This window comes from Cherax quadricarinatus, chromosome 43 (assembly GCF_038502225.1).
Source record: "Cherax quadricarinatus isolate ZL_2023a chromosome 43, ASM3850222v1, whole genome shotgun sequence".
In the NCBI taxonomy this organism is placed as follows: Eukaryota; Metazoa; Arthropoda; class Malacostraca; order Decapoda; family Parastacidae; genus Cherax; species Cherax quadricarinatus.
This window is the reverse complement of record NC_091334.1, coordinates 18,897,633-18,922,625: the sequence shown is the minus strand read 5'-3', so window position 1 is coordinate 18,922,625 and position 24,993 is coordinate 18,897,633. Positions and strand designations below refer to the sequence as shown.

The 24,993-nt window shown below is 37.8% G+C and overlaps 1 protein-coding gene across 7 annotated transcripts in view; it reads right to left on the bottom strand.

The window, feature by feature from the left end:
- Hsf (Heat shock factor) overlaps window positions 1-24,701 on the bottom strand; it is a 36,999-nt gene extending 12,298 nt beyond the window's left edge. The window contains exons 1-8 of one of the 7 annotated variants that reach the window (XM_053784445.2): window positions 24,314-24,701; window positions 18,975-19,083; window positions 17,805-17,929; window positions 8,090-8,323; window positions 3,588-3,761; window positions 2,804-2,961; window positions 1,473-1,612; window positions 623-800 (exon numbers count right to left, since the gene is read on the bottom strand). In XM_053784445.2, the coding sequence (XP_053640420.1) occupies window positions 623-800; window positions 1,473-1,612; window positions 2,804-2,961; window positions 3,588-3,761; window positions 8,090-8,323; window positions 17,805-17,929; window positions 18,975-19,083; window positions 24,314-24,415 (1,220 nt within the window). In that variant the 5' untranslated portion in view covers window positions 24,416-24,701. Of the gene's footprint in view, window positions 1-622; window positions 801-1,472; window positions 1,613-2,803; window positions 2,962-3,587; window positions 3,762-8,089; window positions 8,330-17,804; window positions 17,930-18,974; window positions 19,084-24,313 lie in introns of all 7 variants that reach the window. The other 6 variants (XM_053784447.2, XM_053784448.2, XM_053784449.2 and 3 more) reach the window with 6 other exon arrangements.
- Between the last annotated feature and the right edge of the window lie 292 nt (window positions 24,702-24,993).

The window sequence follows — 24,993 nt, the reverse complement described above, 5'->3', positions numbered from 1 at the left end:
GCAACTAAAATGCTGGTAGCAAGGGCTAGCTAGTAACCCCTTCTCCTGTATACATTACTAAAGTTAAAAAGAGAAACTTTTGTTTTTCTTTTTGCTCCACCCTGCTTCGGTGGTATACGGCCGGTCTGTTGAAAGAAGATAACAGTAGGACCCCCATGTCCACAGGGATATGTTAGAAGGACCTGCCGTGGTTACCGAAATCGTGGACAGTAGCAAACCCTATATACAAGTCCCATACATACCTATTATATTGTTTAATTGATAAGTTATGTATAAAAAGTAGAGAATTATCACTTTTCACTAATGAGAAGCACTTCATGGCTTCTCTTAGGCTTTGAAGAACTGCCAATTTTTCTACTTTTGCACTTTGGAGTCATTATTATGCAAAATTAAGAGGTATTTTTTGGGCCACAGTAAACTGTGGATGACTGAAACCACAGATACGAAATCAGTGGATTGGGGGTTCTACTTTACATGCAATTTATTACTTTTATGGGTAAAATAATACTCTATAATATTACTGCCAACTCAGATATTACACAAAATTAATAAATAATTAAAATAACTGTATTTAGGTTATTAGGTAATGATATCTCTATAGTAAATCAATAAATATATTCACCTGGAGTTCACAACAGGAGTAACACTGGGAGCATACACATATGACTGAGTCACAGCACTTGGATCCACAGTGTTTAAAAGTTCAGGACTGAGAGGTGCTTCATCCAGTAATGGACTAGAATTTGGGTGTTCAAAATTTTGAGCCATATTTGTTCCACCAGGACTTGTCACACTCGTTGCTGAAAATATAATACCTTGTTAATTTTTAGGAATGAACAACTGATCATATTAAGTAAACTCAAAATATTAAAAGAATATACACTGTTAATGTTGTGGAAAATAATATGTGGAAATAATAAAACCATCATCAAGAAGCACATACAATACAACAAAAGTTTTCGACTTAAATTCTGTGGGGCTTATCATAAGAGACCAAGGAGAGAAAAATATAAAATAATATTAACTGGCAGCTCTTACAGCTACAGTAGAAAACAGAAGGCCACACAGTAAATAACCACTCCTCTGATGAATTCAGTAAGTCTTTTTATGCTTTGAGGTTTAGTCGAGTTAAGTTTCCATATTTTACTGACGTACTATTGTTTTATTACATGTAAACTACTTTTTTTTTTTTTTACCACAAAGAAATAAAAATTACATTGTATTGTATATTTGACTTCAATAAACCAGAACTGCCAGAATGTGAGGTAAGAAATCTGCACTACTATACATTATTTGCACAACATACTTTTTGCTATACATCATAGTAACCTAGAACCTAATCTTATTTTTTCCCTTAAATTTATAAACAGGTACAGTATAATTACTTAGCACATAGTGGTTTTTAGGAACATAACTGCAGTATACAAGGAAAAATGTACCTGAAATAGGGAATCAATTTATATTTCACTCACCAGTAGTAGACTTGGTAACTGCTGCTGTGCCAAGAGGGTCCTGGCTGGTTTCAATGAAATTAAAAGGCTCACCATTGACTGTGAGAATTGTCTCTGGTTCCAGTCTATCTTTAATGAATTCTGATACTTGAATGCCAGCACTGGGGAAAAACATCCTGTTGGTTAACTTGGAATGTTATATAATAACATCTTTCAGGAATTTATTCTACTGCATAATGAGATACTAGTGTTTTCTTTTTAACTTGATGGCCATCTCCCACCAAGGCAGGGTGACCCAAAGATACTAGAATACCCATTAAATACAAGTAAGCACTGTAATACAGTACTCAATATTAAACAAATCAACCCCCCCCCCCCCACACACACACACGTTAGGCCCATCTTGGGGGTATGTAGTACTAGTACGGAACCTGCACCTGAAAAAGCATATTAAAGAAACTGAAGGCAGTACAGAAGTATGAAATAAGAATTAGGGAGTTAGGGGAAAATGAGCTACAAGAAAAGGCTAAAGGAAGTGGACCTAACAACAGTGGAGGACAGAAGAACTAGGCAGGAAGGAAGGGGGAGGAGGGACAAAATAACATACAAAATACTGAAGGAAATTGATAAGATAGACAAGGATAGATTGTTTAAGAGGCAAGAAAGAGGAACTTGGGATACCGTTGAAAGTCAAAGGCACAGGTGAGGAACATGGATGTTAGGAATAATTGCTTCAGTTTCAAGAATGACTGGTAAGTGGAATGATCTTGGTCAGGAAGTGGTGGAAACAGGCTCCATGTATAGTTTTAAGAGTAGATTCAATAGAGTTGCTGAGGCTAAGAGAGAGTGAATGTCAAGTGACAAGTTGAGTGAAAGGTCCAGGAGCTGAGAACTGACCCCTGCAACCACAGAGGTAATTATATACACAAAGCCCTAGTTGCTAGTTTCTGGTACACAATTCAATCCATATTGGGTTAACATAATTGAATTTACAGGCAATGAAAAATGGAAATATTTTGAACACACACACACACAACTAGCCAGAGTGATGGTTGGATTAACTTACTGGTTCCATGCAGCAACAATCTGGATAATCAAAAAAATTATAAAACCTGATTATAAAAATAAAATTATTTATTAAAACAAAGAATATATAATATAATATAGCAATTTACTATATTATAATATAGTAATATAATATAGTAATTTACTATATTATAATATAGTAATATAATATAGTAATTTACTCTACCTAAGGGAAATGTATGCTACTATAGTACAGTATATTGAATATTACTGACACTAGATCAAATGTGTCGATTAGTAACCAAATTCAAGTCTGCTCTACTTACTTTGTGTCTGCTTCAGGAAACACTGTGTCATTTTCTGAACTGTTCTCATCATTCAAGAATACATTAGTGAAGCTCTGTGGATCCTCACCATCTACCAGATCTGTAACCTCTTGGATCTGGGCACCACCCACTGTTCCACCTTCACATTCTCCAACAATCTAAAATTTTGGGGGCATTTTGTACAAAAATAATTAAGACAATAAAATAAAATAACTAATGTACTACATGTCAGAGTTTTGTGCAGTACTTACAACTTACCAAGATTTCAAATGGAAAATTAATCCCATATGACCCAATCACTGGAAAAAAAAAAGCTATTACTGTGTGTAACATCCAGAAAAATATCTGTTGGTGGAAGTATAGTTATAAGAAGAGTTAGTGACAAACTACTTACTATATACTCCACATTATAATTCTAAGGTTAAATCATTTTTATTTAGCAATACATACAGCACACTGCAACAAAAAGCAAGAGAGAGAGAGATGCTTGTAATGAGAGTAAACTAAGAAACACTGAATGCAATAAATTTATATTGTGGTTCACACACACACAGGAAATCCCGGTTTACATACTGACTTCCTTCCCTCCAACACAGTAAGGTAAATTGGTCATGTAACAGTCTAGTGTACGAGGAACAAATTCAAATGCTGCATTCAATAACACTGACGTTGATACATGACTGATAAGAATTAAACAAATGCTTAAATAGCTCTTTGACATTTTAATGTATTTCAGTTCAACATATACTTTTTGTAACATTTAACTCTGCTGAGATTGATTTACCTGAGAAAAACTCACATCAATGGGACTTCCTTGAGTAAACTGTGAAAGGGAGTTCAGCTTGGTAGATGACGAGGACGATTCTTCACCCCCTTCCAAAGCCAGGTGACCAAATTTTCTTTTTGGAATCATAGTTTTGGAAGGACTCTTGACCATAGCAAGTAAGAAGTGGATTAACTGAAAAATAACAGAATTCCTTCATTTTATTAATTTCATATGTGCAGTTTTATATTTTGTGAAGCATGAACAAATTTACAATTAGGTAGCATTATACATTTCACATATTATTAACTTAGTTTTCACTCCAATAATTATGAAAGTTATCCATAGTGTATTGCACATTATATATATTATATAGAGCAGGCATGTGTAAGCATGTTAGATAGAGGTAGAGACAAATGGTTTCTGGGACCTGACAAGCTCTTGGAGTGTAAGCAAGGTAATATTTTGTGAAGGGATTCAGGGAAACCGGTTTGCCGGACTTGAGTCCTGGAGGTGGGAAGTACAGTGCTCACACTCTAAAGGAAGGGTTAGGGATATTTGTTGTTTGGAGGGACATCTGAACTGTTGCATCTGTGTGCTTCTGGTGAGATAGTGATGGTGTAAACAATGGTGAAAGTCTTTCTTTTTCAGGCCACCCTGCCTCGGTGGGAGACGGCCAGCTCGTTGAAGAAAAAAATACTGCATGTTGTTAAATCACGTTCCAGAAAAGAATCCTGATGATGGTGACTGATTTGCCACTGAAATGTTGATTGTGCATCAATAAATGTCTTGAGAAGCTGCAAGTCCAAGTCTTTTCCACATTCTGAGAATTATATTTTTTCAAGCTTAAATCTTCTTTAATATAAAGATTTCATATGGCATCTTTTTATCAAAGGATAACTCAGATTGTAAGAAATTAGATAGATGATAAACCTGTAGGGGTCATACGATACCTATGGAAAGGGAGGTATTAAGGTTCAATCCAAAAAATAAAAAGTCCCATTGCTGGAACAAGAACCCCCCTCCCTACCTTTAGCATCAAGGCATCTCTTCCTTGAGTGGTCAATTCTCAAGTGTGACTATGTTTGTGTCTGCTTACTTAACCCACTATTGTGCCTCTTTGTTCTTCACAAATAATGCTACCTATGGAGTTGGGTGCTAAGTATGCATTGTACACTATACACAAATTTTGTAAGTTAAAATTAGGCTAACCTGTAATCAATGAGTGAGCGTGTTAGATAGGAGTGAATGGAGACGAATGGTTTCTGGGACCTGACGAGCTGTTGGAGTGTGAGCAGGGTAATATTTTGTGAAGGGATTCAGGGAAACTGGTTAGCTGAACTTGAGTCCTGGAAATGGGAAGTACTATGCCTGTACTTTAAAGAAGGGGTTTGGGATATTGGCAATTTGAAGAGACTTCTAAACTGTTGTATCTGAGCGCCTCCGCAAAGACAGTGATTATGTATGAGTGATGGTGAAAGTGTTGAATGATGGTGAAAGTATTTTTCTTTCTTTTTGTGTTTTTCCTTTTTGGTCACCCTGCCGGTGGGAAATGGCCATGTTAAAAAAAAAAAAATGTTTAGATGAAGACAGATAATTTGTAGATAAACAGATAACTAGGTAGTAGGTTGGTAGACAGCAACCGCCCATGGAGGTACTACCATCCTGCCAAGCGAGTGTAAAAACAAAAGTCTGTAATTGTTTTACATGATGGTAGGCTTGCTGGTGTCTTTTCTTTTTTCATCTCATAAACATGCAAGATTTCAGGTACATCTTGCTACATCTACTTACACTTATTTCACACTACACAGCATTTTTTTTTTCCAACATGTCGGCCATTTCCCACCAAGGCAGGGTGACCCAAAAGAAAGAAAAAACAAACAAAAAGAAAGAAAAAACTTTCATTATCATTCAACACTTTCACCATGACTCATGCATAATCACTGTCTTTGCAGAGGCCCCCAGATACGACAGTTTAGATAGTCACTCAACTGCCAACATCCCAAACCCCTCCTTTAACCCTTTGACTGTCGCGGCCGTATATATACGTTTACGAGGTACCATGTTTGATGTATATATACTCATAAATTCTAGCGGCTTCAAATCAGGTAGGAGAAAGCTGGTAGGCCCACATGTGAGAGAATGGGTCTGTGTGGTTAGTGTGCACCATATAAAAAAAATCCTGGAGCACGCAGTGCATAATGAGAAAAAAAAAACTCCGACTTTTTTTTAATTAAAATGCCGACTTTGTGGTCTATTTTCGTATAGTATTTGTGGATGTATTCTCGCTTTCTTGGTCTCATTTGATAGAATGGAAACTATATTATAGAAATAGAGGTGATTTTGATTAATTTTACTATAAAAAGAACCTGGAAATGGAGCACAAAGTACGGGAAATGTTTGATTTTTGCCGATGTTCAAAAGTAAACAAATAATGTCATTGTCCAATAAATGTCCAAATAGCCATTCTAATATGCAGTCATGAATGGGTTGATGTAATTTTTACAATTATTACAGTATTGCAGTAGTCTGCATAACAGTAAATCTTCTATTTTTTGTTTGAATAAAATTTCAAAATAAAAAGCAAGAGTAATATCACAGGGGCCTGGAGACATGACTGATGAACAAAGAAAATGTTATTTTAGAGCCAGGAATGTCTGCATTGTTCATTCTGGTCCTTATTTTGAAATTGTCATATTTTTTAATTTTCATGAAATTGGCCAAATTGCAAATTTCTGACCATGTTATTGGGTAGTTGAAATCGGTAAATGGGCAGTTTCTTGTACTCAATCGATGGAAAAAATGGAGTTCTGAAGAAATAGCTATGAGTTTGATTGACTGGAATAATGGAATTAGCCGAAAATAGGGCTCAAAGTGGGCGAAATCGCAGATTTGTAAATATCGCCGAGGTCGCTAACTTTGCGAGAGCGTAATCCCATCAGTTTTCCATCAAATTTCGTTTTTTTTGGTGTCTTTACAATCGGGAAAAGATTCTCTATCATTTCATAAGAAAAAATATTTTTTTTTTTTTTTTAAATTTTGCGACACCAGGAGACACCTCAGGATTGGGGGTTGCGACAGTCAAAGGTTTAAAGTGCAGGTATGTACAAGCATATATATACACACACATCCTTCTGGGTTTTCTTCTATTTTCTTACTAGTTCTTCTTCTTGTTTATTTATCTCCATGGGAAAGTGGAACAGAATTCTTCCTCTGTAAGCCATGCATGTTGTAAGAGGCAACTAAAATTCTGGGAGCAAGGGGCTAGTAACCCCTTCTCCTGTATGCACTACTAAAGTTAGAGAGAGAAACTTTTGTTTTTCTTTTTGGGTCTCCCTGCTTCGGTGTGTTATGGCCAGTTCATTGAAAGAAAGATAATACACAAATAAATCATGTACAAAACCCACAGAAACTTGTCTAAACAGTCTAACACCATGGTGAGATATGATATTTTTAGTGTAGAAAACAGTGAAAGTAGTTCCATTAGTGATATGTATACAGTGGACCCCCGGTTAACGATATTTTTTCACTCCAGAAGTATGTTCAGGTGCCAGTACTGACCGAATTTGTTCCCATAAGAAATATTGTGAAGTAGATTAGTCCATTTCAGACCCCCAAACATACACGTACAAACGCACTTACATAAATACACTTACATAATTGGTCACATTCGGAGGTAATCGTTATGCGGGGGTCCACTGTATACGTTATGTTCTGACAGATTATAAATATAAAAATGTGTAAAACATATGCAAATATCCCCTGCATTTCCACTGTCATGAGCAGGCACAAAGTTTCTTTCCATAAAAAAAAAAAACCATACCACGGATGGGGTTTGAACCCGCGGTAAGAGTCTCAAAACTCCAGACTGTCGCGTTAGCCACTGGGCCAGCTAGCTTCAATAAGATTCGTCCAACTAGGTATATTTCTACACCATAGGAAGGTTAACATAGGCACTACTGTGTCCACAAATGCAACATTATCCAAGATAAAAATGGTTAATTGAATAGATGTGTGGAAAACAAGACTAAGAGAATATTTGTGATTTCACTGCAAAAGGGACTTTTTTGTGTATGTTATCTTGCAGTATTACATAAAGAAATTCATAAAATGCTAATATATCTATGTGCACTGTGCAAACTGTTCAATACCTGTGAAGAAATTATTTTTTTAAGCATTAGAATAAATATAAAAGTATAAGATGTATAAAAATAGAATTCTTCCTCTGTAAGCCATGCGTGTTGTAAGAGGCGACTAAAATGCAGGGAGCAAGGGGCTAGTAACCCCTTCTGTATACATTATTAAAGTTAAAAAGATGAACTTTTGTTTTTTGTTTTTAGGCCACCTTGCCTTGGTGAGATACGGCCAGTTTGTTGAAAGAAGAACAAGTATAAAAATGCAAGTAATTCCCTGTAAAAAAAAAAAAAAAAAAAAAAAAAATGCTCAACCTACCATACAGTACAATTAAGACATAAAAATCTCATTATTGAGAACCAGATGCAGTAGCTTAAAAATAAAATTACCTTCTCAATTATCTGTTGCTGCTTAGAGAACTTCTGCCTCATGTTAGCATATTCTCTCCAGAGCGCCTCATTTTCACGTTTCAGGGTTAACAGTTTGGCGCTCACTGTGTCCTGGTCGCGCTTCATATCCCGTACATCGTTCAACAGCTTCTTAACACTCTTGTTCTCTTCTATTATCACAGTACGGCTCGTAGGTATCTGGGAAAAATCGACGCCATCGCTTGCAAGTCTACGCTGTTGCTGCAAGAGATGCAAATGGGAAACCTACACACAAGGATATGTTCGATACCAATACACCCAACTCTTGATATTTTCGGGGAATGTGCTTCTGAAAAACGACACAAGGAGCAATGTCACAATGATCAAGATCAAAACATGGCAATATAGGGGTACATTCCAACCTCCCTATCAGTGACTAACCCCATATGAAAGAATAAAAAGAATCTTTCCAAAATGTCTTGCTTACCTCAAAAAAAAAAAAAAGTCAATTTCTAATATTTAACAACAATTCTGTATTCAGTGACCCAAAATTAGTAAAGAATAACTAGTTTTATTTACAAATCATTCTTGCTCTAGACCAGTGGAATTATCAGTAAAACAGTAGCTTTAAATTCAGAAACAGCACAAAACAATTTAATGGGAATCAAGAATTGGGTGTATTCATCTGGATTTATGGTGGAAGCTAACTCTTGAGATCAATTTTGTCAAATACTGCAATCCATAAGTAGCTACTGTATTTCAAATTATATTTGTTATTAATGCTTGCACATGTTAGAGTATCTTGTAATAAATGTAACATACCTTCCAAAATGCAAATGAGCAACACATCAAGTTCCTATAAAAGGCATTATGAAACCAAAATTTGCAATAGCAATAGGCATATTTTTGTTTTACCACACAAAAGGGATGGGTGGAAGATATTATATACAGAAATATAATATCCACTGCCAGTCATCATACCTGCTCAAACCTACTAATTCTAAGTTACATATATATGTGAATGATGGTGGAAGGGTTTCTTTTTCAGGTTACCCTGCCTTGGTAGATGGCCAGCATAAAAAAAAAAGCTCTGCATTTTAGTTTATTGATTTTTAAGTACTGAAATACATACCATGAGATAAATACCACTCCGAATGTTTAATTAATAAGCTAATAAAGTTAGCTTTTAAGCACTTCTAAGCAATGCTCAGAATGAATGTGTCCTCTAAAAAATCTAGCCAGCAGTTAAAATGAACCTTTGTAAATCACTTTTTAAATAACACTATCATATACTGATATTCAACTAGAGTTTCTTGATTTTTTTTTCCAATAATCCAGCCATCTCCCACTGAGGCAGGATGGTTTTACTAATGTTCAGATACTAATGCCACCACTTTGGCTCCTCATATACTGCATTGGAACATTTCCTATGCATTCTAATTTCTAAAGAAGATGCTCCTCAGATGAAGGTGGTACACTGCTACAGTAGCAGGTGAAGTACTGTTTAGTTACAGACCCAGCTCATTTCTCACAGACAAACTGCTTTAAAACCAAGATGCTCTCCTAGATCCTAACATAATACACAAGTCTCACTGTTTATGCACGACAATGGAGTAAGACAAATGTGTAGACAAATGGATGAATGGAATGGAATACACACACACAGAAGATTAAGAAACAATGAGAAAGATACATGGATCACCACAAAACCTTTACTGGGGAAAAAGCATATATAGACCAAGTGCAAGGGGTCAGTGTCACTGCTAATACAAACAAGTATACAGTATATCCAAGTGTGAGGGGCAGCTACTGCTGGAAACATGTGAATGACCTCAAGCAGGATAGGACAACTTCCATTTTAACATTCTACAGACTAGATTTTCAAAAGTATTCAATGTTATAACAGTGTGAAACAGTGTGACTTTTTAAATGGTCCAAGTCGGACCGAAACGTCGTCGTAAGCTTCTCTCTTTTATGTGCGGGTTATTTGTGTATCGTTCCAGTCACGGTATTGTGCCTTATTTTGTTATTTTTGGGTTGCAAATGCTGCAGCAATGCAAAGGCTAGAGGTAGTGGAGATGTTGTGTCTAAGGGCAATGTGTGGTTTAAATATTATGCAGAGAATTCGTAGTGTGGAAATTAGGAGTGGAGTTACTAAAAGTATTATTCAGTGGGATGAGGAGGGGTTGTTGAGGTGGTTTGGTCATTCAGAGAGGCTGGAGCAAAATAGGATGACTTGGAGGGCATGTAAATCTGTAATGGAGGGGAGGGGTCATCCTAGAAAAGGATGGAGGGAAGGGGTGAAAGGTTTTGTATGCAAGGGGCTTGGACATACAGCAGGCATGTGTGAGCATGTTAAGTAACAGTGAATGGAGAAGAATGGTTTTTGGGACTTGATGAGCTGTTGGAGTGTGAGCAGGGTAATATTTTGTCAAGGGATTCAGGGAGACTGGTTAGCCAGACTTGAGTCCTGGAGGTGGGAAGTACAATGCCTGCAGTTTAAAGGAGGGATTTGGGATATTGGTTGTTAGGAGTGACATCTGAACTGTCATATCTGGGCGCCTCTGCAAAGACAGTGATTATGCGTGAATGATGGTGAAAGTGTTTCTTTCTTTTTTGTGTCACACTGCCTCGGTGGGAGATGGCTGACATGTTGAAAAAAAAAATCCTAATTTTGAAGCACAAATATAGCAATCAGAAATATGTTGTTAAAAAGTCTAATCTTGATAGAAAACACCAATTTCACATATTTATTTTATAAACTGGCTAATTTCTAAAAAAATTGTCTTTTCTGTAAAGACAGCAGGAGAATGTATGACAGTGCATGTGTTTCCTTCTTAATCATAGTGCACTGGTGGGGAAAACAGCTAATGTATTACATAAAAAAAATAAAAACCAACATTGCAAGCATTATTAACTTCAGTATTTCCTGAGCAACTTAATCCACCATATGGCTAGAAAACAGACTTCCCATATGCATCTCAAGACAAGATTCCATGTCAATAGTGGAGACTGAGACACATCCATCTCCACTAAACTCTCAAAAATATTACAATTCCAAAGAATGCAAAAATTTACACAATGTATAAAACAATTAAATCACAAGAATAGGTAGGTAGAAAATGGCATAATCCAACAAATGGCAGTTCAAAGAGACTAAGCAGGAAAACCTTTATTTTCTGAGGTTTCACCCAATGTAGGTGAAACATCACAAAATAAAGGCATTCCTTGTGTAGAAGTATTTTTGAATCATAAAAGTATGTAGCCAGGTGCAAAAGTATAGCATAAGATAATACAGCCAGGTGAAATTACATAGTACACAAGTATGAAGTCAGGTAAAAGTGTATAGCACAAGAGTATGAGGCCAGGTAAAAGCATATAGCAGAAAAATATGAAGCCAGGTGAAGGTGTATAGAACCAAAGTATGAAGCCAGGTGAAGGTGTATAGCAGAAGAATATGAAGCCAGGTGGAAAGTGCATTGAGGTTTTGCATGTGACATCAATAACAATTTCACCAGTATTAAATTTACCAACAAAATTATCAGTGCCAAACAAATACTGTAGAATACTCGTAACCTCCTTTATCTTTGCAAATACACAAGGCATAAAAACAAATATGAAAAATAAAATTTTGTACATAAATGGCTACTCACAAAAACAAGTAGTAGTATGTTTGGATCCTTTACAAAAACCCACACTAAGGATTTATTTGACCATGAAATATGGATTTCAAATTATAATTTATATAAAAGTGACAGAGTGAATAAGTGACCTCTGCAAGTGGCCTGCGAGGTCACCAAACCTAGCTGTTTGTGACTTCTTTCTTTGGGGGTATGTGAAGAGCAGTTTACGTACCACCACTACCTGCAACCCTGGAGGAGCTGAAAATTTCAATCACTGAAGTGGTTTGCATGATAACACCAGATATGCTGCAGAGCATCTTGACCGAACTGGACTATTGCATCGATGTTTGCTGAGCAACCAGAGGAGCCCACAGTGAGTGCCTTTAATGCTACTGTATACCACATGAAACTGAATGAAATCCTGCATCTGAAGCTACTAACTGTGAAAGATTATTACAATAAAGTTACATGTTATACCTGTTTGAAATCATGGAGTGTTTTTGTGGACACCCTGCATTATTCTCCTTGGAGACTTCAACCTCCCAAATGTACAACAGAAGAGGATTAGAAAATAGCATTGGGCTAGAAATTTTATCAGGAAGTACTCTAACTCAACAGTTATACTAGAGAACAGAATCTACTAGAATAAAAAATATGCTAGATCTGATCTTGACAAAAAGCAATAAGAAGTTATCAGAGACAATCATCAACCTCACTTAAGTGAAAACAAGCAAAAATACAGGTATACAAAACCTAAGAAAAGAGTAAACATAAGGTGTTTAGAAATTCAGCTTCAACAATTAGAGAATTGACTGGGACAGCATAAACAAGGAACTATCAAACATTACCTGGGAAACTGTCCTAAGTACACATCCAACTTAGTGTATGACAAAGCTGAATGACAAGGCATACAAAATTTATAGAAAATTACCCACTATGAAAGCCCCCCCCCCAAAAAAAAGGGGTGCTGAACTGTTTAGTAAGTAGCAAACAACACAACAAAAGAAAGAAAAGCTATGCTGATAAAGAACAGAAAATTAAGGCTTGGGAACTTATTCATCAATTTTACATTGCTTATGGGAAAGAGATATTTGTAAGTTGGCCTCTACTGTACTGGTAAGCATCAAGGTTTTAGTAGACTATCAGATCTTCCTCAGTGTAAGGAATGATTGTTTACCACATATTAATATACTGTAAACCATGAGATGTGAAATTGCTAATAGACCAGCTGGCAACAGGTACACAGTTTTCTAACCGCATAAGTGAAGTTTCTGCAGATATCTATGACAATGATCATCCCGAAGATGACAAAGTTTAAAAAAGTGTAAAACAAGGAGCATTAACAGTATTTAAGAGCATAATTCATTCCATATTATTGTCTAAGTTTATCACATACACTTCTCAAAATAAGTTTGTGGAATGTGACATCCAATATGACTGACAAGTACATATAAATAAGCCACGCAATCGCAAACACTCAATAGCACAAGAATATTTAGCCTGGTGAAAGGATACGGAACCAGAGAATGTAGCAAAGTGTATAGCACAAGAGCATGTAGCCTAGTGAAAATGCATAGTACAAGAATACATAGTGTGGTAAAGGTATGTCACAAGAGTACATAGCTAGGTAAAAGTGTATAGTATAATACAGCCTCTCCTCACTTAACAACGTACAGTGGTACCTTGACTTACCAGTTTAATTTATTCTGTGACCGAGCTCGTTACTCAGTTTGCTCATATATCAAATCAATTTTCCTCACTGAAATTAACTGAAATGCCATTAATCCGTTCCACCGGAATTCCTGGTTCTCGGGAGGCAGGAGAAAATACTTCAATGTAACGTTATCATCACTCTATGGCTTATTTATGTATCACAACTGATCTAGGCGGGGTAGGGGTCGGCCTAGGAAGGGTTGGAGGAAGGGGGTAAAGGAGGTTTTGTGTGCGAGGGGCTTGGACTTCCAGCAGGCATGCGTGAGCGTGTTTGATAGGAGTGAATGGAGACAAATGGTTTTTAATACTTGACGTGCTGTTGGAGTGTGAGCAAAGTAACATTTATGAAGGGATTCAGGGAAACCGGCAGGCCGGACTTGAGTCCTGGAGATGGGAAGTACAGTGCCTGCACTCTGAAGGAGGGGTGTTAATGTTGCAGTTTAAAAACTGTAGTGTAAAGCACCCTTCTGGCAAGACAGTGATGGAGTGAATGATGGTGAAAGTTTTTCTTTTTCGGGCCACCCTGCCTTGGTGGGAATCGGCCAGTGTGATAATAAAAAAAAAATAATAAAAAACTGATCTAATGACAAAATAAATAACTAAAATAACATAGAAACATGATACATGCTCTAGAATGAATAAAATACGTATGTCATTATGTGACGAGTGGCCACTCCCAAGGTAACCATACCTTCCCATTCTTGCCCTTCTGAGGTCTCATTATAAGAGAAATGGAGTGTTTGTGAGGCTAACTACACTAGATCACTAGTTTCATAAGGAAAACACTGAAACAAAAGCGATTTTCTCATGTTTTTCTATGATTTTATGCTTTAATTCAATGGACATCATCCTCCCCCTCTTCTCAGCACTGTCTTTTGCACTTACTTTCTTAGGACCCAATTTTAGAAAAAAGAAATTTGGCAAAATAACTGCACAAAAAGCACAAAACGCTGGGATGTTGGGTGGATGTTGTGGAGTTCACTGCGCCAACTAGTGGTGGCGTATCTGAAGCTCACTCATAACTCAGATTTTGGCTCGCAATTCAAAGCAAAAAATCGACCAAGTGACGGCTCATAACTCGGAAAACTCATAAGTTGGGGCACTCGTAAGTCAAGGTACCACTGTACTTGTTTACCAACGACTCTGACTTACGACGGGCTCTCTGACAAGTATGCGTACCTAAATAATGTATATTAAAGCCAATTTCCTCTATTGTGTTCATTACAATATAGTACAGTACACTACTGTATAAACATTTAAAAATATACTAAAAATGTTTGCAAATGGTGCAAAGGTGACATTAAAATAATATCAAAGATGGATGACACATTACAGTACAGTGGAACCTCGCTACTTGAACTTAATTCATTCCAAAAGGCTGTTCAAGTGCCAATCTGTTCAAGTACTGAACGAATTTTTCCCAACTAATTTTCTTTTTGGTTGGTTGTTATCACTAATCTTCGTAGGCCCCATGGTGACTTATTCATACAATATAAAAAATTTTTTGAAAATAAGAAAAAGTTTTGGAGTGAGATTAACAAGCTAAGGAAGCCTAGAGAACAAATGGATCTGTCAGTTAAAAATAGGAGAGGAGAGTTATTAAATGGAGAGTTAGAGGTATTGGGAAGAAGGAGGGAATATTTTGAGGAATTGTTAAATGTTGATGAAGATAGGGAAGCTGTGATTTTGTGTATAGGGCAAGGAGGAATAACACCTTGTAGGAGTGAGGAAGAGCCAGTTGTGAGTGTGGAGGAAGTTCATGAGGCAGTAGGTAAAATGAAATGGGGTAAGGCAGCCGGGATTGATGGGATAAAGATAGAAATGTTAAAAGCAGGTGGGGATATAGTTTTGGAGTGGTTGATGCAATTATTTAATAAATGTATGGAAGAGAGCATGCATAGTTCCTTTGTATAAAGGCAAAGGGGACAAAGGAGAGTGCAAAAATTATAGGGGGATAAGTCTGTTGAGTCCTCCATGGGGAAGTGGAACAGAATTCTTCCTCCGTAAGCCATGCGTGTTGTAAGAGGCAACTAAAATGCCAGGGGCAAGGGGCTAGTAACCCCTTCTCCTGTATATATTACTAAATGTAAAAGGAGAAACTTTTGTTTTTCCTTTTGGGCCACCCTGCCTTGGTGGGATACGGCCGATGTGTTGAAAGAAGAAAGAAGTCTGTTGAGTATACCTGGTAAAGTGTATGGTAGAGTTATTATTGAAAGAATTAAGAGTAAGACGGAGAATAGGATAGCAGATGAACAAGGAGGCTTTAGGAAAGGTAGGGGGTGTGTGGACCAGGTGTTTACAGTGAAACATATAAGTGAACAGTATTTAGATAAGGCTAAAGAGGTTTTTGTGGCATTTATGGATTTGGAAAAGGCATATGACAGGGTGGATAGGGGGGCAATGTGGCAGATGTTGCAGGTGTATAGTGTAGGAGGTAGGTTACTGAAAGCAGTGAAGAGTTTTTACGAGGATAGTGAGGCTCAAGTTAGAGTATGAAGGAAAGAGGGAGATTATTTCCCAGTAAAAGTAGGCCTTAGACAAGGATGTGTGATGTCACCGTGGTTGCTTAATATATTTATAGATGGGGCTGTAAGAGAAGTAAATGCGAGGGTCTTGGCAAGAGGCATGGAGTTAAAAGAATCACACATAAAGTGGGAGTTGTCACAGTTGCTGTTTGCTGATGACACTGTGCTCTTGGGAGATTCTGAAGAGAAGTTGCAGAGGTTGGTGATGAATTTGGTAGGGTATGCAAAAGAAGAAAATTAAAAGTGAATACAGGAAAGAGTAAGGTTATGAGGATAACAAAAAGATTTGGTGATGAAAGATTGGATATCAGATTGGAGGGAGAGAGTATGGAGGAGGTGAATGTATTCAGATATTTGGGAGTGGACGTGTCAGTGGATGGGTCTATGAAAGATGAGGTGAATCATAGAATTGATGAGGGGAAAAGGGTGAGCGGTGCACTTAGGAGTCTGTGGAGACAAAGAACTTTGTCCTTGGAGGCAAAGAGGGGAATGTATGAGAGTATAGTTTTACCAACGCTCTTATATGGGTGTGAAGCATGGGTGATGAATGTTGCAGCGAGGAGAAGGCTGGAGACAGTGGAGATGTCAAGTCTGAGGGCAATGTGTGGTGTGAATATAATGCAGAGAATTCGTAGTTTGGAAGTTAGGAGGAGGTGCGGGATTACCAAAACTGTTGTCCAGAGGGCTGAGGAAGGGTTGTTGAGGTGGTTCGGACATGTAGAGAGAATGGAGCGAAACAGAATGACTTCAACAGTGTATCAGTCTGTAGTGGAAGGAAGGCGGGGTAGGGGTCAGCCTAGGAAAGGTTGAAGGGAGGGAGTAAAGGAGATTTTGTGTGCGAGGGGCTTGGACTTCCAGCAGGCATGCGTGAGCGTGTTTGATAGGAGTGAATGGAGACAAATGCTTTTTAATACTCGACGTGCTGTTGGAGTGTGAGCAAAGCAACATTTATGAAGGGATTCAGGGAAACCGGCAGGCCAGACTTGAGTCCTGGAGATGGGAAGTACAGTGCCTGCACTCTGAAGGAGGGGTGTTAATGTTGCAGTTTAAAAACTGTAGTGTAAAGCACCCTTCTGGCAAGACAGTGATGGAGTGAATGATGGTGAAAGTTTTTCTTTTTCGGGCCACCCTGCCTTGGTGGGAATCGGCCAGTGTGTTAATATAAAAAATAAAAAACCACACCCCAAAAAATGCGATAAAACATGAAATAGTTTGCAGAGAAGTTCTGGCAGGTCATGTTTGTTTGGTTGAGTGCCGAGCAAACAGTCAACTACCGAGTGATTTTTTTTACTGAACGAAGCGTTCCAATACCGAATTGTTCAAGTAGGGAGCTGTTCAAGCACCAAGGTTCCACTGTATGCTCCTTGCTTAGAGACGAATTCGTTTACTGACGTGGGCTTAGGAACGGAACTCCATCGTTAAGTGAGGAGAGGCTGTAGTACATGCCAGGTGAAATTAATCAACATAAGAATGTGTAACCAGGTGAAAGTGAATAACACTATGTAGTGAGGTGAAAGTGAATTAGCATATGAGTATGTAGCCAGATGTGAGTAAATGAAAGCATTATAATAAATAATTGAACTGACTGCTAGTTACTGTGGTTATTCAAGTGTGTATAATGATAACTAATACATTCAGTAAGATGAGTATTGCTATTGCAGTACTGCACTTAGCAGAAATCTGTGATTAACAATTATTTCTACTCATATGATCTTTCAGATCACACATCTGCCTTGAGATACTGGCAATTTTTTTTTTTTTGTTTTTGAATGAGGAAATCAATCAAACCACATACACCAAGAGCCTACTATTTTTCCCCTCACCAAAATAAATGTGTGCATGAGTTAATGTTGACATATACAAGCCAGACAATACCTTCCTCTTAATGTTCTCTATTAGGGATTCCTGGCCACGAAGAAAATGTTGATGGGCAAATTCCATTTCGTCTCTCTCTACCCGTAATCCTCCAGAATCAGCAGACACCACTTTGTGGAAGCCATCTAAAAGAAAACTTTTTTTTTTAGATGCAGTTCTGACCAAAAAAATAGTTTTGTTAACCTGTTGTGTATAAGGGCAAACACATTATTATATAAAATATATTTTCTTCTGAATGTATGCCTCTTCTGAATGTACATATGTCAACATATGTACTGTTCTAAATACAATCCTGCAAAGGTAAGGTAAACAAGCTGCTACCAGAAACATTTCAAAATTTCCCAATTTTTGGTAATATAAATTCTATACCATCACAAATCTCTGACAAGTTTTTGGAGTTTTCCTACATCTACAGCTGGAATGTGGCCAAACTTTCATGTGACAGCCTGATAAAGCAAGTGAACATTGTGGTCTCTCTTAGGTATGACCATTCTTGCAGCTATAAGAACCTTGATTTAAATCCTGAGTGAGGCATTATATATAGGAGTCTCATTATACTTGCTGCCTCTGTTCACCTAGCAGTAAAGAGAGAGTACTTCAGTGCTAGACGACTGTTATGGGTAAGATAAGATTTTGTTTGGATTTTTAACCCTGGAGGGTTAATCACCCAGGATAACTCAAAGAAATCAGTGTGTCATCAAGGCCTGTCTTATCTCCATTGGGGTCCTTCAATCTTGTCCCCCCAGGATGCGATCCACACCAGTCGACTAACACCCTGGTACCTACTTGCCTGCTAGGTGAACAGGGAAGCAGGTGTAAGGAAACTCCCAATATTCCCACCCAGCCAGGGACTGAACCATAGACACCCAGACTGTGAGGTGAGAGCGTTGCCTACCAGGCCACAGGACATAGTCGCCTCCTAGGGAGGAGGACCTAAGGATTCCAGTGGAATTCAGCCACACTGCTTTCTTGAGTTTCCCTGTTTATTAACCATCCAAGGTTAATAATCCACAGAAAATATTACTCTTCTGACTGACTGACTGACTGACTACATATAGTATAAAGTCTTCTGCACTATATGTATTAATACCTTGCTTATGACTTTCAGAATACACTAAACACTGTATGCATAAGTTAATTATAAAAGAAAAAGAAATGTTTAATACTTACACATATTAAGTTGTCTAACAAAACTTGCCATATTGTTATGCTTATAATACTGTGGAAGCAACTCTCTTGCAAATTTTGCTTGGTTTTGGATGATAAAGCTCCGGCCATTCTGAAAAATTCACATCCAGTAATAATGCTACATAGTAAATGGTATGAGAATACCAACACAATGTACGTAATTGATAAATAGACACCAATAGCAACTGGAAACTTGAAGACCTTAAATAAAAGTCTTAAATAAACCTTTGTGTTTATCTCTTTATTTTTTTTATTAACACATCAGCTGTTTCCCACCAAAGCAGCGTGGCCCAAAAAAGAAAAAACTTTCATCATCATTCACTCCATCAATGCCTTGCCAGAGGCAGACTTGCACTACAGTTATAAAACTGCAACGTTAACACCCCTCCTTCATAGTGCCAGCACTGTACTTCCCATCTGTAGGAATCAGGTCCGGCCTGCCGGTTTACCTGAATCCCTTCATAAATGTTACCTTGCTTACACTCCAACAGCATATCAAGTCCTAAAAACCATGTGTCTCCATTTGCTCCTATCTAACACGCTCACGTATGCTTGCTGGAAATCCAAGACCCTCACATACAAAACCTCCTTTACCTCCTCCCTCCAACCTTTCCTAGGCCAACCCCTACCCTGCCTTCCCTCCACTAGAGATTTATACATTATCGAAGTCATTCTATTTCGTTACATCCTCTCTACATGTCCAAACCATCTCAATAACCCCTCCTCAGCCCTCTGGATAATAGTTTCGGTAATCCCACACTTCCTCCTAATCTCCAAACTACAGTTTCTCTGCATTATATTCACATGACACATTGCCCTCAGACATGACATAAATCTCCACTGCCTCCAGCCTTCTCCATTACTGTATCTGGATACATATGAACACTGTCTAGAGCAGGGGCATCCAATATACAGTGCTCAGGCCAAATGCAATCTACTCAACTGAAGTGCAGCCAGTGTGAGATTTTTTATTAAAAAAAAATTCTTAATTAGCTAGCACACATGAACCCCTAGTCCAAGACAACCAACTCCAGCCACTACCGTCCTGTAACAGACTCTTACCAGGTGTCATGCTACCAGACTTGAATCAATTAGTAATTGTGATGAAAGCTAAATCTTATTAATGAAAGAATTGATAGCCTGCTCATGTGGAATTTTGGCAATTAGTAATGGCACTTCACTAATATGGTACTTTTCAATTATTTTTATTTTCATTATTTTTTTTTTATTATCACACTGGCCGATTCCCACCAAGGCAGGGTGGCCCGAAAAAGAAAAACTTTCACCATCATTCACTCCATCACTGTCTTGCCAGAAGGGTGCTTTACACTACAGTTTTTAAACTGCAACATTAACACCCCTCCTTCAGAGTGCAGGCACTGTACTTCCCATCTCCAGGACTCAAGTCCGGCCTGCCGGTTTCCCTGAATCCCTTCATATATGTTACTTTGCTCACACTCCAACAGCACGTCAAGTATTAAAAACCATTTGTCTCCATTCACTCCTATCAAACACGCTCATGCATGCCTGCTGAAAGTCCAAGCCCCTCGCACACAAAACCTCCTTTACCCCCTCCCTCCAACCTTTCCTAGGCCGACCCCTACCCCGCCTTCCTTCCACTACAGACTGATACACTCTTGAAGTCATTCTGTTTCGCTCCATTCTCTCTACATGTCCGAACCACCTCAACAACCCTTCCTCAGCCCTCTGGACAACAGTTTTGGTAATCCCGCACCTCCTCCTAACTTCCAAACTACGAATTCTCTGCATTATATTCACACCACACATTGCCCTCAGACATGACATCTCCACTGCCTCCAGCCTTCTCCTCGCTGCAACATTCATCACCCACGCTTCACACCCATATAAGAGCGTTGGTAAAACTATACTCTCATACATTCCCCTCTTTGCCTCCAAGGACAAAGTTCTTTGTCTCCACAGACTCCTAAGTGCACCACTCACTCTTTTTCCCTCATCAATTCTATGATTCACCTCATCTTTCATAGACCCATCCGCTGACACGTCCACTCCCAAATATCTGAATACATTCACCTCCTCCATACTCTCTCCCTCCAATCTGATATTCAATCTTTCATCACCTAATCTTTTTATCCTCATAACCTTACTCTTTCCTGTATTCACCTTTAATTTTCTTCTTTTGCACACCCTACCAAATTCATCCACCAATCTCTGCAACTTCTCTTCAGAATCTCCCAAGAGCACAGTGTCATCAGCAAAGAGCAGCTGTGACAACTCCCACTTTGTGTGTGATTCTAATTATTTTTATTTTCATTATTTTCGGTGCAATTTTGTTACCTAGGCTTGGTCAATTTACATTTGTGCACTTTGTGTCAGTGTCATATTTTGGCAATTTTCAAAAATTTTCAAATATTTTACTTGTGTTATTGTTATTATTGTAATTATTAATTACAGTTCAATGGCCCCGAAGTTTAATGCTAGTGAAAAGATGAGTTGCAAGCCTCTTACTTTAAATCAAAAGCTAGAAATAATGCTGAGAGAGGTAGTAAGCTAGGTTTGGCACACCAAACAGTTAGCAAGGTAGTGAACTCCAAGGAGTTCTTGAAAAAAATTAAGAGTGCTACTCCAGTGAACACGAAAGTGATAAGAAAGTGAGACAACCTTATTGCCAATACAGTGGACCCCCGCATAACGATCACCTCCGAATGCGACCAATTACGTAAGTGTATTTATGTAAGTGCGTTTGTACGTGTATGTTTGGGGGTCTGAAATGGACTAATCTACTTCACAATATTCCTTATGGGAACAAATTCGGTCAGTACTGGCACCTGAACATACTTCTGGAGTGAAAAAATATCGTTAACCGGGGGTCCACTGTATGGAGAAAGTTTTAATAGCATTTTTGTAGCCTTTTTTTTTATTTTTTTTTTTTTTACTTTTGCATCTTTTTAGGCCTAGTGTTACTGCACACTTAATAAATGGTTGTGATTTCCTTTTTTTTACAACTCAATTTTACAGGCTATGAGCTGTTAACATATAAAACGATGTTCAGTTTACGGTGGTGGTCTGGAATCTAACCTCCCGTATTAGTGAGGTCTGCTTGTAATAATAATAATAATGAACAATAAACATCTTTTGTGTCCAAAAAGATGCCATAAATCTATTAGAATGACTTCTTATCCGAAAAAGCCCATGAACAAATCATGGAACGGGCAGGGCTGAGAGTTTTAGGACTCGACCGCCATGGATTCAAGCCCTACTCATTCAGTGACTTGATCTTATTTTATTCATAACTAACAAATGTTTTATTTGAAGTATGTACTACAGTAGTTCTGGTAATAATTGAAGGCTGTTTCTCTACAGATTTTGAAGCTTAATTAAAATTTGAATTATTATATAAAGTTGGTTTTACATTTGAGACATTATTTTGTTGTGCAAATGGTAAGAAGATAAGATTTTGTTCAGGATTTTCAACCAGAAAGGTTAGCCACCCAGGAAAACCCACGAAAGTCAGTGCATCATCGAGGACTGCCTTATTTTCATTGAGGTCCTTCAATCTTGTTCCCCCAGGATGTGACCCACACCAGTCAACTAACACCCAGTTACCTACTTACTTGCTAGGTGAATGGGGACAGCAGGCATAAGGAAACACGTCCAATGCTTCCACCCAGCTGGGGATTGAACTACGGGCACTCGGTGTATGATTTCCCATGGCCTACCAGGCCATGGGACACCATGGTCTGATGACCAAACTTTATAAAACTCACTTAACCCAACCTAAAATAACTTAACCTTGCTCTGCCTATTAGTCTTTGCTTATGTCTACATCACCTTTATTTATGTTTGCTGTGACTGGCCAGGCCACAAATACTAAGCAATGACTGGCTGTGATGTGTTGCTCTTAAAAAATAACAATTTGTCTGAGAAATATTTTATCCCATGATTCAAATTGTACATATTTTAAAATATATAAAATAATGTTTGATTTCTACCAAGGAGCCAGCTTTAATTATAACTTAATTTCAAATGCAAAACTAAATACAGGTATTTACTAAAATTTTATGTTAATTTTAAAGTTTCCTGAGGAGCCAGCTTTAATTATAACTTAATTTCAATTGCAAAACTAAATACAGGTATTTACTAAAATTTTATGCTAATTTTAAACTTTCCTTTAAGTCTTTTTCGGTAGCATTTAACTTCCCAAAATTTCTGCTCATTAGCTTTAAACTTGACCAAAAATTTTGAGTGATATCTTTAATTTAGCCAAAAACTTCTGTTCATTAGCTTTAAGACTTAGAAAAAACTTATTCTTTAGTCTTGAACATGACTGAAAATTTTGATTGTCTTTAGATGCCTGAAAATTCTGTTACCATTGGATACCCAAAAAATCTTTTAGCTTAAGACTTGCAAAAAGAAAAATATGTTCCTTAGCTTTAGGCTTGACTGGAATTTCTCTTTGTTAGCTTTACACTCTTAAAACCTCTGGGTGTTAGCTTTAAATTTCCTCAAAGCTTCTGTCAGTTAGCTTCAAGGCCTGAAAATTCATTCTGTTAACCATAGACAAAAAAAATCCTATTTGTTACCTTCTGATGCCGAATTATTTTGCTTGTTAGCTTCACATGTAAGATGGTTTTGTCCATTACCTTTAGATGCTTGATAATTCTATTTGTAAAGTTTAGACACTCAAACTTTATATGCAACAGCTCTAAATGCCCAAAATTTGTGTTTGTTATGTTTAGACTTGCCAGGAACAAGCTAACCTTAGATTTACCAAAAGATTGTCTAATTTCCAAGTTTCTTGAAATGTTCATTAGCCTGTAACTTAACTGAAATGGCCAACAGCATTTAACTTGGCTGATAGGCTGTGCACATTATTGGCTTAACAAGAAATACAAATAAAACCTGGAATTTAACTTTATTCATAATTAGTATGATTTATATTTCAACATAACTTTAATTTATGCTTTTGCTAGTCCACAAACAATGTGGAAATAAGCCTCCTGTGGCCAACTAAATATTGATGTTCTGTAGAACATCATATACATGCAGGTTACCAACTAAAACTTGAGTTATAACATAATTTCATATTTATTAATAATAGAAAAAAAATCTGACTAGCCTGGAAACATTTACTTTACTATTTGGGCAAAGTTTAACAAGGTAAATTTGCTATAATGAACGTGACATTACGTATATGTAAACATTGTAATATTTTCTTTAATAGATTATGCAACAGGCTCAAGTGCAATTTTATTTATTGGAAGGGATAATTTATCGGTTTAAGGGAATATAAATGACAGAAGGGAGTGAGACAGGTGACAGAGAAACTAGGGTCCACTCACCTGTGTCCAACTGATCAAATCATTGGTCTTGGCGTCATCTACCAGCCTCCATAGCTTGGTCAGGAAGGCCGGGACATTACCCGAACCTTCAATGGCATGCATGACCGTAGCGTGGACTGGGGCAGGGCAAGAAACAGCAGAAAAGACGGGTTCTAGTGGGAAGGAGGTGACACTTCTTGCCTTTTGTTTACACACGTTGTAGCTGGGGGTGGCGGGGCGCACGCGCACCTTACATCACTGGGAGGCGCCCCTCATGCTGCTGGCCCTCACCACGGGTCATCAGGGCCATTTGGCCCTCCTCTCAGCCTCAAACGAGCCTCCCATGCCCCATTATTGCTACACTTGATGCTGAGAGAGGGGCGACATTGAATGTCTTGCAGATGACATTCAATAGATTCGTCGACATTGCGATGCCACATTATGTAACATAATTGTTTTTTTTTTTTTTTGGGGGGGGGGACGGGGTGCTGTAACGCATTGCAAGTTACCTGATAAATCAGATGTTGAGCAGAATTATAGGACTAATGTCTTCATTATCATCAGACTTGTTATTTCAGTCCTGTTATGCAGCTCTGAGTCACGGCAGATAACATGTACCATTTCCAGGATGTCTTTGGTAGTTCAACAGTCTGAATAATATAAAGTTACTTTTACCAGCTGAACAGTTTCATCGGCAGTAC